The 13844-nt window shown below is 31.0% G+C and overlaps 2 protein-coding genes across 2 annotated transcripts; both read right to left on the bottom strand.

The window, feature by feature from the left end:
• Positions 1-3008, bottom strand: HELRODRAFT_69267 (hypothetical protein; the record flags this gene model as incomplete). Its single annotated transcript, XM_009030550.1, has 4 exons — positions 1-129; positions 875-1049; positions 2434-2642; positions 2901-3008. 4 exons carry the CDS (start codon positions 3006-3008, stop codon positions 1-3), a joined length of 621 nt encoding a protein of 206 aa, XP_009028798.1.
• A 2522-nt stretch (positions 3009-5530) lies between these two features.
• HELRODRAFT_165099 (hypothetical protein) lies at positions 5531-6181 on the bottom strand (the record flags this gene model as incomplete). Its single annotated transcript, XM_009030985.1, has 2 exons — positions 5531-6060; positions 6130-6181. 2 exons carry the CDS (start codon positions 6179-6181, stop codon positions 5531-5533), a joined length of 582 nt encoding a protein of 193 aa, XP_009029233.1.
• Between the last annotated feature and the right edge of the window lie 7663 nt (positions 6182-13844).

Here is a 13844-nt window from a genome sequence, read left to right as displayed (position 1 = left end):
TTACAAAATAATGCACTTTTTTTTGGGTAACTTATTTGTCTTTGGACCAACGCCAGGCTTCTTGTTGCCCAGCTGCATCATCTCCATGTTCTTCTTGTCTCTTATTAATTTCATCAAATCATAAAATACCTGCAAAATATAAAAATTTCATCAACTCTTCAATAGAAAAAAATCTCTTAAAATGATTATGTTGCTTATTGTAACGACTGACAATGACAAAGTATGAGCTAAATGAATTGATTGAAATTTTATAATAAAAATAAGCAGCTGATGAAAGTTCTCACATATTGGTCACTAAAAAGCTGTCAAAATGAAGTAAATAGAAAATACTGTTGCACTGTGAATTATGTAATGTTGGTTGAGAACAATAGAGTGTAAGAACTGGAGTAATTTATAGGCACTATTATTTTATTAGCACACGAGTGAAGAGAATTTAGAATCAACAGGGGCATTAAACTATAACAGAGATATCTTATTTAAGAATGCATATGTGCTTGCTTGACTTTTTTGGTGTTGCTTGATATTTGTGATATTATGCTATTTTGTTATGACCATGACACTAATGCAATCTTCACAAATGTTTCTGCATCAAGAACGAAGTAAGAGACCATGCATGATTTCAACATAATCTTGCCTTTAAATTTACAAGACATTCTTTTAGGAAAAAACCTTAAGTAAATCCAAAAAACTAAAAAGAATAAATTCTCATAAAATTTATATTAAAAAACTCAATAAAAATAATCGCACATAATGATCCTATTTACAACACACGCACGCGCGCACACATACACACACACACACACATAAACAAACACATGTACAAAACATTATTGGTTGAAAAAAGATATAAAAATTTATGTCGAAAAAAACATACTTTGTCAACATTTTCTTTAGTTTTGGCTGACGTTTCAACATAGGAAACCTTCCATTGTTGTGCCTTGGCTTGAGCTTCCTGGGAGCTGACTTGTCTTTTGTTTTCAAGATCCATCTTGTTGCCAACCAGCAAAAAAGGAATGTTGTCGTCATTTTTTACTCGTAGGATTTGTTCTCTGTAACAAATTGAAAAATATTAAAATCAAATCTGGAATGAGAAACAAAAATAAACTACTAAAAAATTAACACCGGAATATTCTTTTGGTACAGTGTTAACAATGAAATTACGAAAATCTTTCAAAAATAATTATGTGAAATTGTGACAGAACAACTATATGTATATGGTAATGATTGCGCTTTTGAAGTTTGCCGCCTGTATATATTTAAATGAACATTTCAATGTACGTCTATTTTGTTATTATCTATGTCATATATGTGACGCTCGCTACGTGTTTTTCTGTATATAGAAGAACAATAGAAGCGGCAGAGTTTGCGTGAAAACTTAAATTTCAAGAAGTATAGAAAGTTGTTATGTTGATATGGCAGTCGAAACATATATAAGGCTGTGAGTTGATAGACAACCTCCCTTGGTTTTTAGACTCTTGATTTTAAGCTCTTGGTTTTAGTTGCTTGGATTTTATTCTGGTTGTTCTGACGTTGTTATCCGTTTGCTTGTTTAATTTTAAAACAATGCGGTTTTGTTTATTATTATTTTGTATAATATATTGACAGAGGTTTGACTTTTATTGTTTTGTTTTCATTTAATAAAAAAAAGCATACACTTGAAATTTGGCTAGGCTCATTTAATATGCTTAAAACGATGAACGTTGAAAAAAACATGCTGGAAGTCGACGCTGCCAGTCTCTAGTCAACAAGAGGGCGCAGCCTGTTTTCAGACCCCGAGAAAGTCTATTGTAGAGTGGCTGCTTTTGGCCAGAAAAGAGTCTGCCAAGATGAAGGTTAGGGCATGGCTTTCAACCAGAATTAAAATGTTGCCCGATGAAAATCTACAATCAGCAAGTTGTTCAAAATTTTAAAACAAGAAAATAATTTTTACACGTTCACTGGGGCTTTTTTTAAAATCCTATCCACTATTAATAATTTACTCAAGTCAAGCAGGTATATATGAATATTATGAACTGACAAGTCAGTTACGCAATAACAGAAATAAAACAACAACAACAACAACACACGTTTAGACGACATTTTCCCCGAGATCGGGGGTTGCCGTTTGGCTACCTATGATGAAACTGAAATACCCCACGACGCCATTCTGCCGGATACTGAGGGCCATTGTCACTTCTGTCATCATAAGTAATTTATTTGGCTAATTTTTACGCAGGACGCCCTTCCTTACGCAACCACAGTTATAAGCGGTGGGCCTAGCCTTTGATGATCCAACATCACTCACAAGGCAGTGAGGGTCAGTTTAATGTCCTAACCAGGACAGTTATACAGAAATAAAAACAGAAATAAAACAGAAATAACAGAATAATAACAGAAATAAAAAGATCTATCAAATGCTTTCTAATGGAAATCAGTGAAGCTAATGTAGCAAACCTAAAATCAGCAGTCTGTAGGAAGGATTCTTGTTCAGTAATAGAAAAGACGCAAAGAAATCCTTCTCCACTTCTGAAATAATTGTCTCTGATTGCAGCATAATCTTCTTGGCCTGCGGTGTCAAGGATATCAACTTGAACCTCATTCCCATCAACGACCACCTTCTTCCTGTAGCTGTCTGCTTTTGTAGGCTCGTAGTCCTCAACAAACTATAAACAAATATATAGAACTAAATATTAAAAATGACAGTGGAGCAAAATTTAAATGTTGCAATATAAAAACATTACATTAATTTCCAAACATCATGTAACAATACACACGCAGTATGTATTGTTACATGATGTATGTCAACATCCATGCATCACATAACAATGTACAGGCTATATAATGTGGCAATACACCCACAACACTTGTCTAGTAGCAGCATATAAACATTATGTGAAAATGAACACAGTACTGCAACTTACTTCATCATACATAAACTGTAAGGTCAAAGCAGATTTACCAACGCCACCACTTCCAACCATGATGACCTTGTGAATTATTGTTGACGGGGATGATTTAGGTTTTGACATTATGCCTGTAATGGACATAAATAAACAGTGTTTGGTTTATTATGCATTACATTAACGAACAGCAATAATATCAAATTTGATCATCCATTACAATTACCAAAGTCAATCGATCAATTATTCTCTACTATTCCTCAAAGACATCCCTACTTTATGTCATCTCTGGTAACTTTTATCCAGTTAAACAATCCCATTCATTTTTCATACAAAATCTTCCAACTTTTATTTTCCAGCCTTTTTATAATTTTTTCAGTTTTGCAGGGAGAAGAGATCGTGTCAACAATGAATAACATTCGTGAAGTCCTAGTGTCACTTATTGAATACCATTACATTTCAACTACTACAAAGTGTTAAAGATCAGATTTTATGGATGTCGATGGTCGCCAATGTCCTGAATGGTTAATGCATGAAAAAGAAGAAGACAATTTTAAATGATAATTTCTTCCTTTGACTCCCTGAATATGTTAAAAAGTCCACATTTACGTACTTTGTAATTATTGTACACACTTTTTTGTTTAGCAACCTGAATGGCATTTTATAATTTTGCTTTTCACTCTTTATCTACAGCAAACTCCAAACTACTTTCAGTAGCACCACATTTCAAATGTTTGCAATCCTCCTTCATCTTGTATATTCATCACTATTAGTAACTATGTTTATAACTGAATAAAAATTATCTACCAAAGAACAACTCATTGTATTTATTTTTAAACATGATAAAAACCAAGTTAAAGAGAATGCTTTACTAATTACCAAAGACCTTAGTTGGCAATCTAAAAACTAAAAAAATGTTATAACTGTTATTATAGTTATTAAAATGTTATAAATGTTATTATAGCAGTGATAACATATCTGAAGAACTACAAAATTATAACCAGATTTAAAATATTCAATTAAAAGTTTAACTTCTATGAATGAATATTGGATAGAACAAGTGGTAATCTACATGCACATTAGGTCACTAAATATTTATGTTTGGATCACAATTAGTTGTTTGATGATAAATAGTTCAGCTGTAAAATGTTAGGTTCAATTTTTTCATTTCATTTTTTTATCCAAGTTAATGAAACTCCTATATTAACAAATTTCTAATGCATTACAAAGTTTGCAGGGACAGCTGATTGTTCATATGAATTGAATATCGATGTCAGAACTCTCAAAAATATTCAAAAACAATTTGGTCTGATGAACAAAATCTCATAAAACAAATCAATGTATAATGAACCAATGTGATGTTTTCAAGAATGATGTTGCATTCCTAGATAGATAATACTAACTTCAATTCTCAGAGCATATGTACATTGCTCACTGCTCACTTGTGATATTAAACCAGTAAATACAACTCAAAAAAACATTATAAAATAATATATAACTTAAAATTTATAAATGCTGTAAAAAGAAATTCAATTTTTTCTTTTCTTTTCAAACTTAAACTATGACTGTGCAGCAGGAGGTTTTGCCAGAGAAGCTATGGCGTTTACCGCAGACCTAGTAATTTAAAATATACACATCACAGTAATTACCATTCACTAAGTAAAAACATGTCACAGTATTTTACCGCAAGACTAGTAAATTTTCATAATATATGTAGCAGCAGGAAAAAAAAATTAGAAAAGATAACTAAAAACATGAAAAAGAGATAATTTAAAACTTTTTGAGTGACTTAACTAATTAATGATCAATCTCTATTAAAAAAATTTGAATGGATTATCATCTCTAGATTTTTTAACACTTAACAATTAACAGTTAATTTAATAATATTGCTTCTGCCGTACAAAGTCAGAAACCTATTCAAAAAAATATTGGCTTGGCTTATTAGAATTTGAGCTCGGATTTGTTATTTGTGTTTTGTCCCTTTTAAATAATCAAATTATTTATACTTATATTTATAATTATTACTCATCTTTAACTTTAATTTTTAATAATTATATTAATATTTAATATTAAAAGAAAGTTTAAGACACTTAAGTAAAGTTTAAAAAAATAATCAAATGATGGTAGGTTTCTGTTTATTTTTGTTTTGCTATTTAATTTTCAATTTTCATAGAATAAAATAATAATTTACTTTTATAATTATATAATAGTATTAATTTTATTATAATTATGACAATAAACTACTAATTATAATTAATTTTAGAAGACTAAGTTAGTCAAGTGCTAGACTAGATTGACATCAGATTGAGTGACTGAGTGAATAATCAGCATCGAAGTAATCGGATCAAATAAATGCCACAGAACTATTTTAAAAAAATGAATATCATGTCAAAAAATATTTTTTACTTCTGTAAACTTTTCAGCGACAAACGGAACGAATTAACATTTACCTCTTAACCATGTATTTGACGCCACCCGAATTAATCACAAAAATTATTGATAAAACTAAATCACAAAATTAAGGGATGGGTAAATAAGATGAAGCGCTTTTTTCATATTTTTAAATAAATACTGAATCACACAAATTGTAAAGTTTGTATTAATAGTAAGCAATTTAAAAAACAAATAACGTTTTCCGTTTTAAATATTTGCTACATGTGGCCCACACTTAATTCTCTATTGAGTCTTGAATAAGAATTTTGATAAGGATCCGGCATGAAAGTTGTTGAAGAAGATTGATGAACACCCTGTGGATGAAATTTTATTGGAGTACCTGGAGCCAAATATGCAGGTTGCATTGGACGGATCATATTCATGGCTTCATTAAAATCATCGTCTTGGTATTGTTTTATATTGGAAACTATGGAAAGATTAGTACAAGGTTGCACAAGACTGCTTTTCACGGTTTTGTTGCCTTCATCAGGATTTGAAAAGAATTCGATGTGTGAATATTGAGGTGGGGGACGTGGCGATGGACCCCCATTTATCGGGTCTTCTAAGTAGTCCCCATTCGTTCGGTAAGGCTCTAACATATATTTATCGTTGTTGATATTATTCAAATTGTTTTCACTGGCAACAAAACGTTTGTTTGCGTCAAAATAATGTTCAAAGTTTGAATAAAACGCGTGTGTTCCTTCTGGCCTGGATTGAACCACAACATGTTGATTATTAGTGGCAGGATCTGCAGTAAAAATTGTCAAACTCAAATGTAGATTATTTTCAAGATGAAAACTAAAAGAGAGCAACAAACTTTGGCTGGTTACGACACGTTTCCTTCTCGTGAACCTCTGATGAAGAGCCATTGCGATTGCCAACAGCAAAATTCCAAGGAGGACAGACAACCTTGTTGGGAAGATATTTATATTTTAAATAAAAATCTATTGTAAATTTAGTTTAAAAATGTCAGCAATTTTTACATTATACAAACAAACTATTTTTTAACTAAAAATGAAAATCTCATTCATTTAGTTGATTGAAACTTCATGAATTTTCAAATCAAATGACATAAAATAAAATGCAGAAAGTTTTAAGAATTACGTTTCAATCAAATCAAAACTATCAAATAACAAACAAAAAAAAACAAACAAATCTTAACCATGAGACAATAACGTTGATGTGAGTGGGTTTGGGTATGTATGTATGTGTGTATAGTGTATATATGTGAGTGTGTGTTGGTGTATGTGCGTGTATGTATGGTATAATTTTTTTCCCTCTCGTACATGAAAAAGAAGAATCATTAATAGTTAATAGTTATTGAATTTAGTTTGAGTTAATAATGCGGTGAGTAAAATAAAATCAATAAAATTTATACAGTAATAAAATGGATTATTGATAATAAAACTTTTTACTCATTGCCTAACGCAACCACAAAAAAGTTTAAAAGCATCAAAGAATGTTATCAATTATTACGTTCACAGTAGATATTGTACGATTGGGTTACTGCTGTTAAAATCAACTTATTTACAAACGAATCTGACCATATTATGTTAATTAATTGTAAATTAAATTTATTAAAAAGTCCTATTGGAGATATTTCAAATGTTTTAAGAATTATTTTATAATGTTTAAAATTGTCTTTGAGGTTTTGCCTTAAGCTTGTCTTTGTATTTGTTGATTTTATACTCTTTTGACTTGGCCAAGTTTGTCTCGTGGCATACAGTGAGTTCCAGAACTTCAATGGAGCTCCCACGGAGGATGGCAACGTCGGGGCGTATTGATTTGAACAGAGCTGATATCGGAAGTATTTCTTCAATGTCTATATCAGCGTAGATGACACACTCCAGTCGTTTTTGTAGTTTTAAAGCGTTGACAACTAGCGCCTTTTAGTGTAGCGAGCCAGTGCTGAAATTGATCCTCAATTGGGTAAGACATGTTTATTCGTCTGGCTGCCTTTGTAGAGAGGGCAAAGTTGGTTATTCATTTTACCCCATCTAAAAAAGATTAGCGTTTGTTGGTAGCTGCTGCATGAGATATTTTCTAGTAAATTTGAATAGAGTTGCTGAAAGGTCAGCCAGTGTTTTTGACCAACGACAAATTTGCTTGACTTTGTAGAGCCTCAACATGGCTATATTGCGTCTCCATGCGTTTGTTCAATGTGGTTGACAGTGCTGATTTCGGGGAGTCTGCATTATTTAGAGCATTATCGATTTTACTATTATTGAAGAAAAACTTCTGCCAAAGACATCTCATTCCTTTTTTTCATTTGTTTTTAAGTAGCTGCGTAGCTTTAATCTCATCATTTTGGTGGAATCTTTCAAAGACTTTATGTTGTGCCCCCCAAGTTTTGTAGGCAGTGATAAAAGTTCCGCCACGCAACCACTAACAGGAATTGAGAGCCAATTTCTGACCGCTTCAATTATTAGATTGTCTAGGTTGTTTTCAATCCATGTAAGAGATAAGTCGCTCGAGCGAAGGTCGAAATTTAATTGGCATGAAATGAAAACTTTTAAAATTTGAAGTTTTTGTTGTGGCTTAACATTTAGCATAACATTGTTATTTTTAGCATGGATTAGGGGAGACCAGGCACTCTTGATAGCAAGGCATCCTTGATGCTACAGTTTTGTGGATAGCCAAAAAAATCAAGTAAAACCACGATGTCTGTCTATAGCTAGAGGAACCGAAACATTGGGAACGTGGCGTGACCCGAAAATAAATAACGCAGGATACAAGATCTGGTTTGGTTGTACAACCTACGACGCAGAAAAAAGAGATGCTCGGCGAAACTCTCACGGAATTGGAAATATCGGAACAAGGTCATTAACAAGATAAATAAAGTTATTTACAAGACCTATGACCACGAAAGACAACGGAATAAAAAAATGACGTCTATGTTAGGGACTAACAGGCTAAAGTGGGAGTAATGTTATAATAACCGCTGCAATGGTCAAATTGCGCTATATTATTTGTTATCATGATTATTCATTATCTTTGCTATATTTGCAATCTTTGGATTTTAAGAATTCCTTACGTATATTAGGAGGTTATGTAGCGAAGAGAGGTTATGTAGCGAAGAGAGGTTTGTGTTTTGATGCGAGGTTAGAAGTGAATTTGTAATTGTGATTTAATGCAGTTACTTCAACTGGTTGTAATTTAGTGTTTCTATTACTATTGGCATTTAAATATACGTTCAACCAAAATTGCGTCTGAGGCAATTGTGTTCATCTCTCGGATCGTTGGAATCTGGAAGCTACAACACTGTGTTAGAAAAATAGAGATCAGTGAAATTATAACATTAGTGTTGGTAGTTACGAGCGTTAAGGAGTTGCAATATAAACAAAGAGGCGGAAACAGTGTTAGCGTTGTTGTGCAACAGTGTAAAGCAGACTTTCCTCTGATGAATTTTTCAACCCTCAAACTACAGCTACTGAAGTTGCATAGGCAATTGATCAAAATATTGCATTTAAAATTAAACAGATAAAAACAATTAAACTGAAAAATAATTATAACTAAAATAATTTTGTTGTTGTAAAACAAGCCAGAAACATTTTTGTGATAGATGGCTCTAGTGATGATTGCTTTTTATGATTGTTGTATAAATAGAATGCTGCAATTACTGACCAGATGGGCCAGGACGAGAAAGGGTCGCCGGATGATCCACCACTGCTGCTGCAAGGTTTGAGAGCACCAACAGCACAACTGGAACTGCAATGTTTTGCAAATAATTTACATACATATCAAAGTAAATATGACTTTAAAATCTTGAAAAAATTATGAAATCGTTTCACTCACGAGTTTGTACCAGAAGTCTGAAATGTAAATATGCATTATAAAAATTAAAATCGCAAATATAAGTATGGAAGCTGATGAAAAATAAGTTTAAGAATTATTGTAATGCGCTCAATTTTTCATTACGAAGTATTGTATTGTTCGATAAAAACAATCATTTAGCTCATTCAATTGAACTTAAATACAATTTGTACAAGGTTGTCAATATTAAAATATCTGTCTTTTAAACGAAGAAATTAATCTTATTTATTAGATGAACCCAGTAAACAGTTAAGCATGACAATAGCCAACAGCTATAATGAACAAACAGTTGGAACAAGAAATGGTCATTTATCATTTATTGAACAAGGAAAGTTTTTATAGTTGCTATTATCATGCATATACAACATTTAAAAATCACATTAAAACTTTCGATGCATCTCATTATGCTCGCCAATCCTTTAACACAAATAACCAAAGGCTATCCTCTACATAAACATTGCAGTTATGTTGTTTAAGTTGTTTATATCCAAATGAAATTTAAAAAAAAAGAAATTTTTTCGTTCAAATTTCGCTTTAAAATTTTTTTAACCAACCATTTTAGAAAGATTCCATGCAGTTTACAAAGCTAACATGATGAACAGGTTTTAATTGAAAATATTTAAATACCAAATTTACCAGTTGTTGTGATAAATTAAAAAACATACAAATTGAAAAATAGTTGAGCAACTTAATAATTAATTACACTCAAAAATTCCGTATAATTTATTAACAAAGTACAGTACAAAAAAATTATTAATTAACCAATTAATTATTGTTTTATAATTAATATAATCAATCGTTTGCATTTGCTTAATATAGGAACAACTACAGTACGCTCATGTCTAGTTTAAATGTCTAAATGACAGTTGCAACAAAGGGCTTCATTGCAACCACATTATCATTATACATATAAATTTTTGTGTGTATGTATATGTATGTGTGTATGTATATATATACATATATATATATATATATATATATATATGTGTGTGTGTGTGTGTGTGTGTGTGAGTGTGTTGTGTGTGTATGCGTCCGTTTAAGTTCCTTATTCCTATGTTGTGTAATTTTTAATTTGGTTGTTAAAAAGAAAAATATACTAGAGTCAAAAAATATTTAAATAGATGGATGAGTTCATAATGCGCGAGCGGAGCTGATAAACTTATCTATACATGTATACTTAATAAATAATAGATTTATCTATTTATATATATGTAATATGTATGTATATATACATACGTATACATATATACTCAAAATGTATGCTTATCTGTATAAATTTTTTAAAATCCGAGTTCGACAGACGAGAATCTGTTACACTATACATCAAGCAAATAAACACGTAATAAAATGAAGAAAACGAACGGAAAATTATGTAAAATGATATGCACGTGTGCGCGCGTAATTATTCACGCTTGTGAGTGAGCAGACAAAATCATACGACGACGTAATGTTTTGGTAGTTGAAAAGCTCAAATAAATAAACGCACATGACAGATTTCGATTGAAAGCTAGCATGGAGTGGAGAGAGTGGTTCAGTGCAAAAAATTACAAAACATCCTGCAATGAACGGTCGTCTTATGTCGTTTCGCATATTCACATTTTCGAGTAGCAAGCAGGAATCCAGGTAAATATTGCAAACAAATATCCTAAAGGTTACAGAAGCATGAAAACATTCACATAGTCATGCCTGGGCAAATAAAATTTAAAATGTATCAAAAGTTATTATTGTATGCAGTTAATGTTCAAATGACGAGTTTTGTTTTATCGATTGTACACACATGAGTCTGTGCCGTTAAAAACGTGTATTTATAGTTTTCGATCGTTTATTTACATTCCTTGTGACCATAGCAACGCTGACAATATACTCGACCTCAAATATTATGTGCGCTGCTGATAGGGTTTTTCATGGTCCGTTATTTGGCTTATTTGAAAAATAAATAATAAACACAGACACATACGCATACACCCCACCATGTGTGTGTGTGTGTGTGTGTGTGTGTGTGTGTGTGTGTGTGTGTGTGTAAAATAAACGTGTTGTCCGTTTTGAATGGGTAGGTGCACCTCACAGTGTCGGTCTCTTATTAATTTTTTTAGTCATCAGAAACAAAAAAGGGATAAAAAATGTTATTGCTACCGTAACATTTAGCCCAAAAATTACGTTTTACGACGTTTAGTAATAAAAGCATAATTCAACAAATATATTATAAATTATATTAAATGAATATAACGATTTTTTATTTAAAGTGTAAACTTTTCATTCGATGCATAAAATTGGAAGATTGGAATCGTAAAAATAAATTTCGCATGCTGATTTTGCAACTGGGGAAATAATTTCAAAATTCTCAAGTTGATTACTAAATCCCATTATATTTCCGTTTATTTCTATTTTGGTGGAGAGGATGATTTAAAATAATTTTAATTTAACATTTTTCTGCTAATTTCTATATACTTGGCTACTTTATTTTACACAGAATCTTCATTATTTTTTTTTCATGGCCTAGGTAGAGGATGCATCCCGCATCCCTCCTAGACCCGCAACTGGAAAAAGCTAGGATAAAAGTTAAAAGCTGGAAACAAAAGCCAGCAAAAAATTAAATTTGAAAAAATGTGATCCTCTTGATACTCTTAACTGTTCAAACCAATGATGAACAAACTGTGTCAGCTTAACATAGCAAAACATGAGAGAAATAAAATAGCTCAAAGACTAATCACCTGTTTAGAGCCACTCCAGTTAGAATCCTAATTTTACCAATTCGCTTTTTAAAATATTTGGCGATTCTGCTGACACTGCATCATCATTTAAGCTGTACCAGTGATAGAAAACTTTGTTGTTGAAAAAGTTATATTTCATTGGCCAAGTTCTTTCTTTTAAAAGCTTTAGTTTATGACAACTTGTATATTTGTTACGAGACAATTTAAAAAATCTTGTAGCCGATAAAAATTCTTTGCACGTAATAAGTTTGGATCAAATCTCCTCTTGTTCTACGTGTTTCCAGGGTTTTAGGCCACATTTATCAAATCTGTTTTCTCATTGCAGGTGTCGTAGTCTTGTGATCATCTTTGTAGCATTTCTTGGTATCATCGTCAAAAGTATGCCCTACTGTAACGTAGTTTGTAATAAACAACAATCGTTGTCAAATGCCAACGGAATCTAAAAAAATTAAATTACATATATGTAGGCTTACTGTAGAATACAAATAATATTATATCATATTTATATTATATATGCATGAAATAAATCAATTAAAAAATAATCAAAATGAATAAATATTTGTTAATAAAGTATAAAAATGTAAAAATTGTAGAATTTTATGAATTTAATGAATAATTGTTCATGGAAGACACTAGACCCACTGAATGTTTGCGATGGTGCGTTCGAGGACTTTATAGATAATCCATGTATATGATTTACAACCTAAGTTTTTAAATTGAAACAAATAAAATTTTTGTGTTATAATTACAAAAAACAACGAACATATAGAGGAATGAAATGGTGTATGGACTTTCATCGCTACTTTTGAAGCTATCTCGTTAAGCTCCCGCTAACTCGTCGATTTCAAAAAATAATTTAAAGTTGTAATTTATAGCGTAGGAAAATTTACAAGTCTAAACCATACATAACCTCATTATTTCAGGCTGCATTTATATGTTTATATTGTAATATAATATCAATTAGGATAGTGAAAAAACATTTGCTTATTTCAAAATCGTTGATGTAAAAAACAAACCTATATTAATGACGTTGTCATAATAAAGTTTACTCAACTATTAAAATCACAAAAAGTCAAAATTATCAACAAACTAAAAATGTAAAATATGGTCATAATTACTATAAACCACCTTAGTACTCCATTTCATTATGTATCTCGTAATTTTTCATCCTTTTGTTACTTAGGCCTACTCTCTGGATCAGTATGGTTTCTTAGATTAAACATTGTCACTCTCTGCATTTATTGTTTCCGTTTTATTTTCCCTAGTCACAAAAGTCCATAATTTTTGTTCTATATATTTAGTTAGTTGAACTTGTGTTCAATTTGTTTCAATTTTTAAATGCTCACGGTGTTACACAGGACTATTTATTGTTTTGTGCCCCCGAAAATCAGCTAAACTTCATTTACATTTCATTACTTTGTGTTAATTTTGGTTTATTTTATATAAATAAACTATTTGAATCTGATTTTAAACGTTGCGCATGCCTATCCATTCTCAATTCATATTTATTTACAGTCCACCATCATAAAAAATTTATCAAAATTGTTTTTAAATTCATTTTTGCTGGACGCATTTCCAACCAGGAGTTGATAAGTTTAAATACATTAGTCTGTCGATATTTCAAATCTTTCATGATAATGGTTTCTGATTTTTACGATTTATATGACACTAGTCAAAAGAACTAAATATATTGAAATATTCATGAATATATATAAAATCCATGATATCCATATAATATATATATCCATGGAAACATTATGCAAATCCATGAAATAAAAAAAACTAAACAGATAAAATTAAAAAAAAAGAATGAAAATTTTTAATTAACTATAATATAAAAATTGTAAAATTTGATAAATAATTGATCATGGAAATTAAAAAATGACACCAGACCCTGAAAATGTACGCGGGTGGATTTGAGGACCAGTATAGGTACTCTAAGTATATGTTCCCAACATTTTCTGGCAATAAATTCCTTTTTGGTACAACCTTGCAAATAAAACAAAAT

The sequence above is a fragment of the Helobdella robusta genome, assembly GCF_000326865.2.
Source record: "Helobdella robusta unplaced genomic scaffold HELROscaffold_7, whole genome shotgun sequence".
NCBI lineage: Eukaryota > Metazoa > Annelida > Clitellata > Rhynchobdellida > Glossiphoniidae > Helobdella > Helobdella robusta.
Note: the sequence above shows the minus strand (reverse complement) of the source record. Positions and strands in the feature narration are given on the sequence as shown.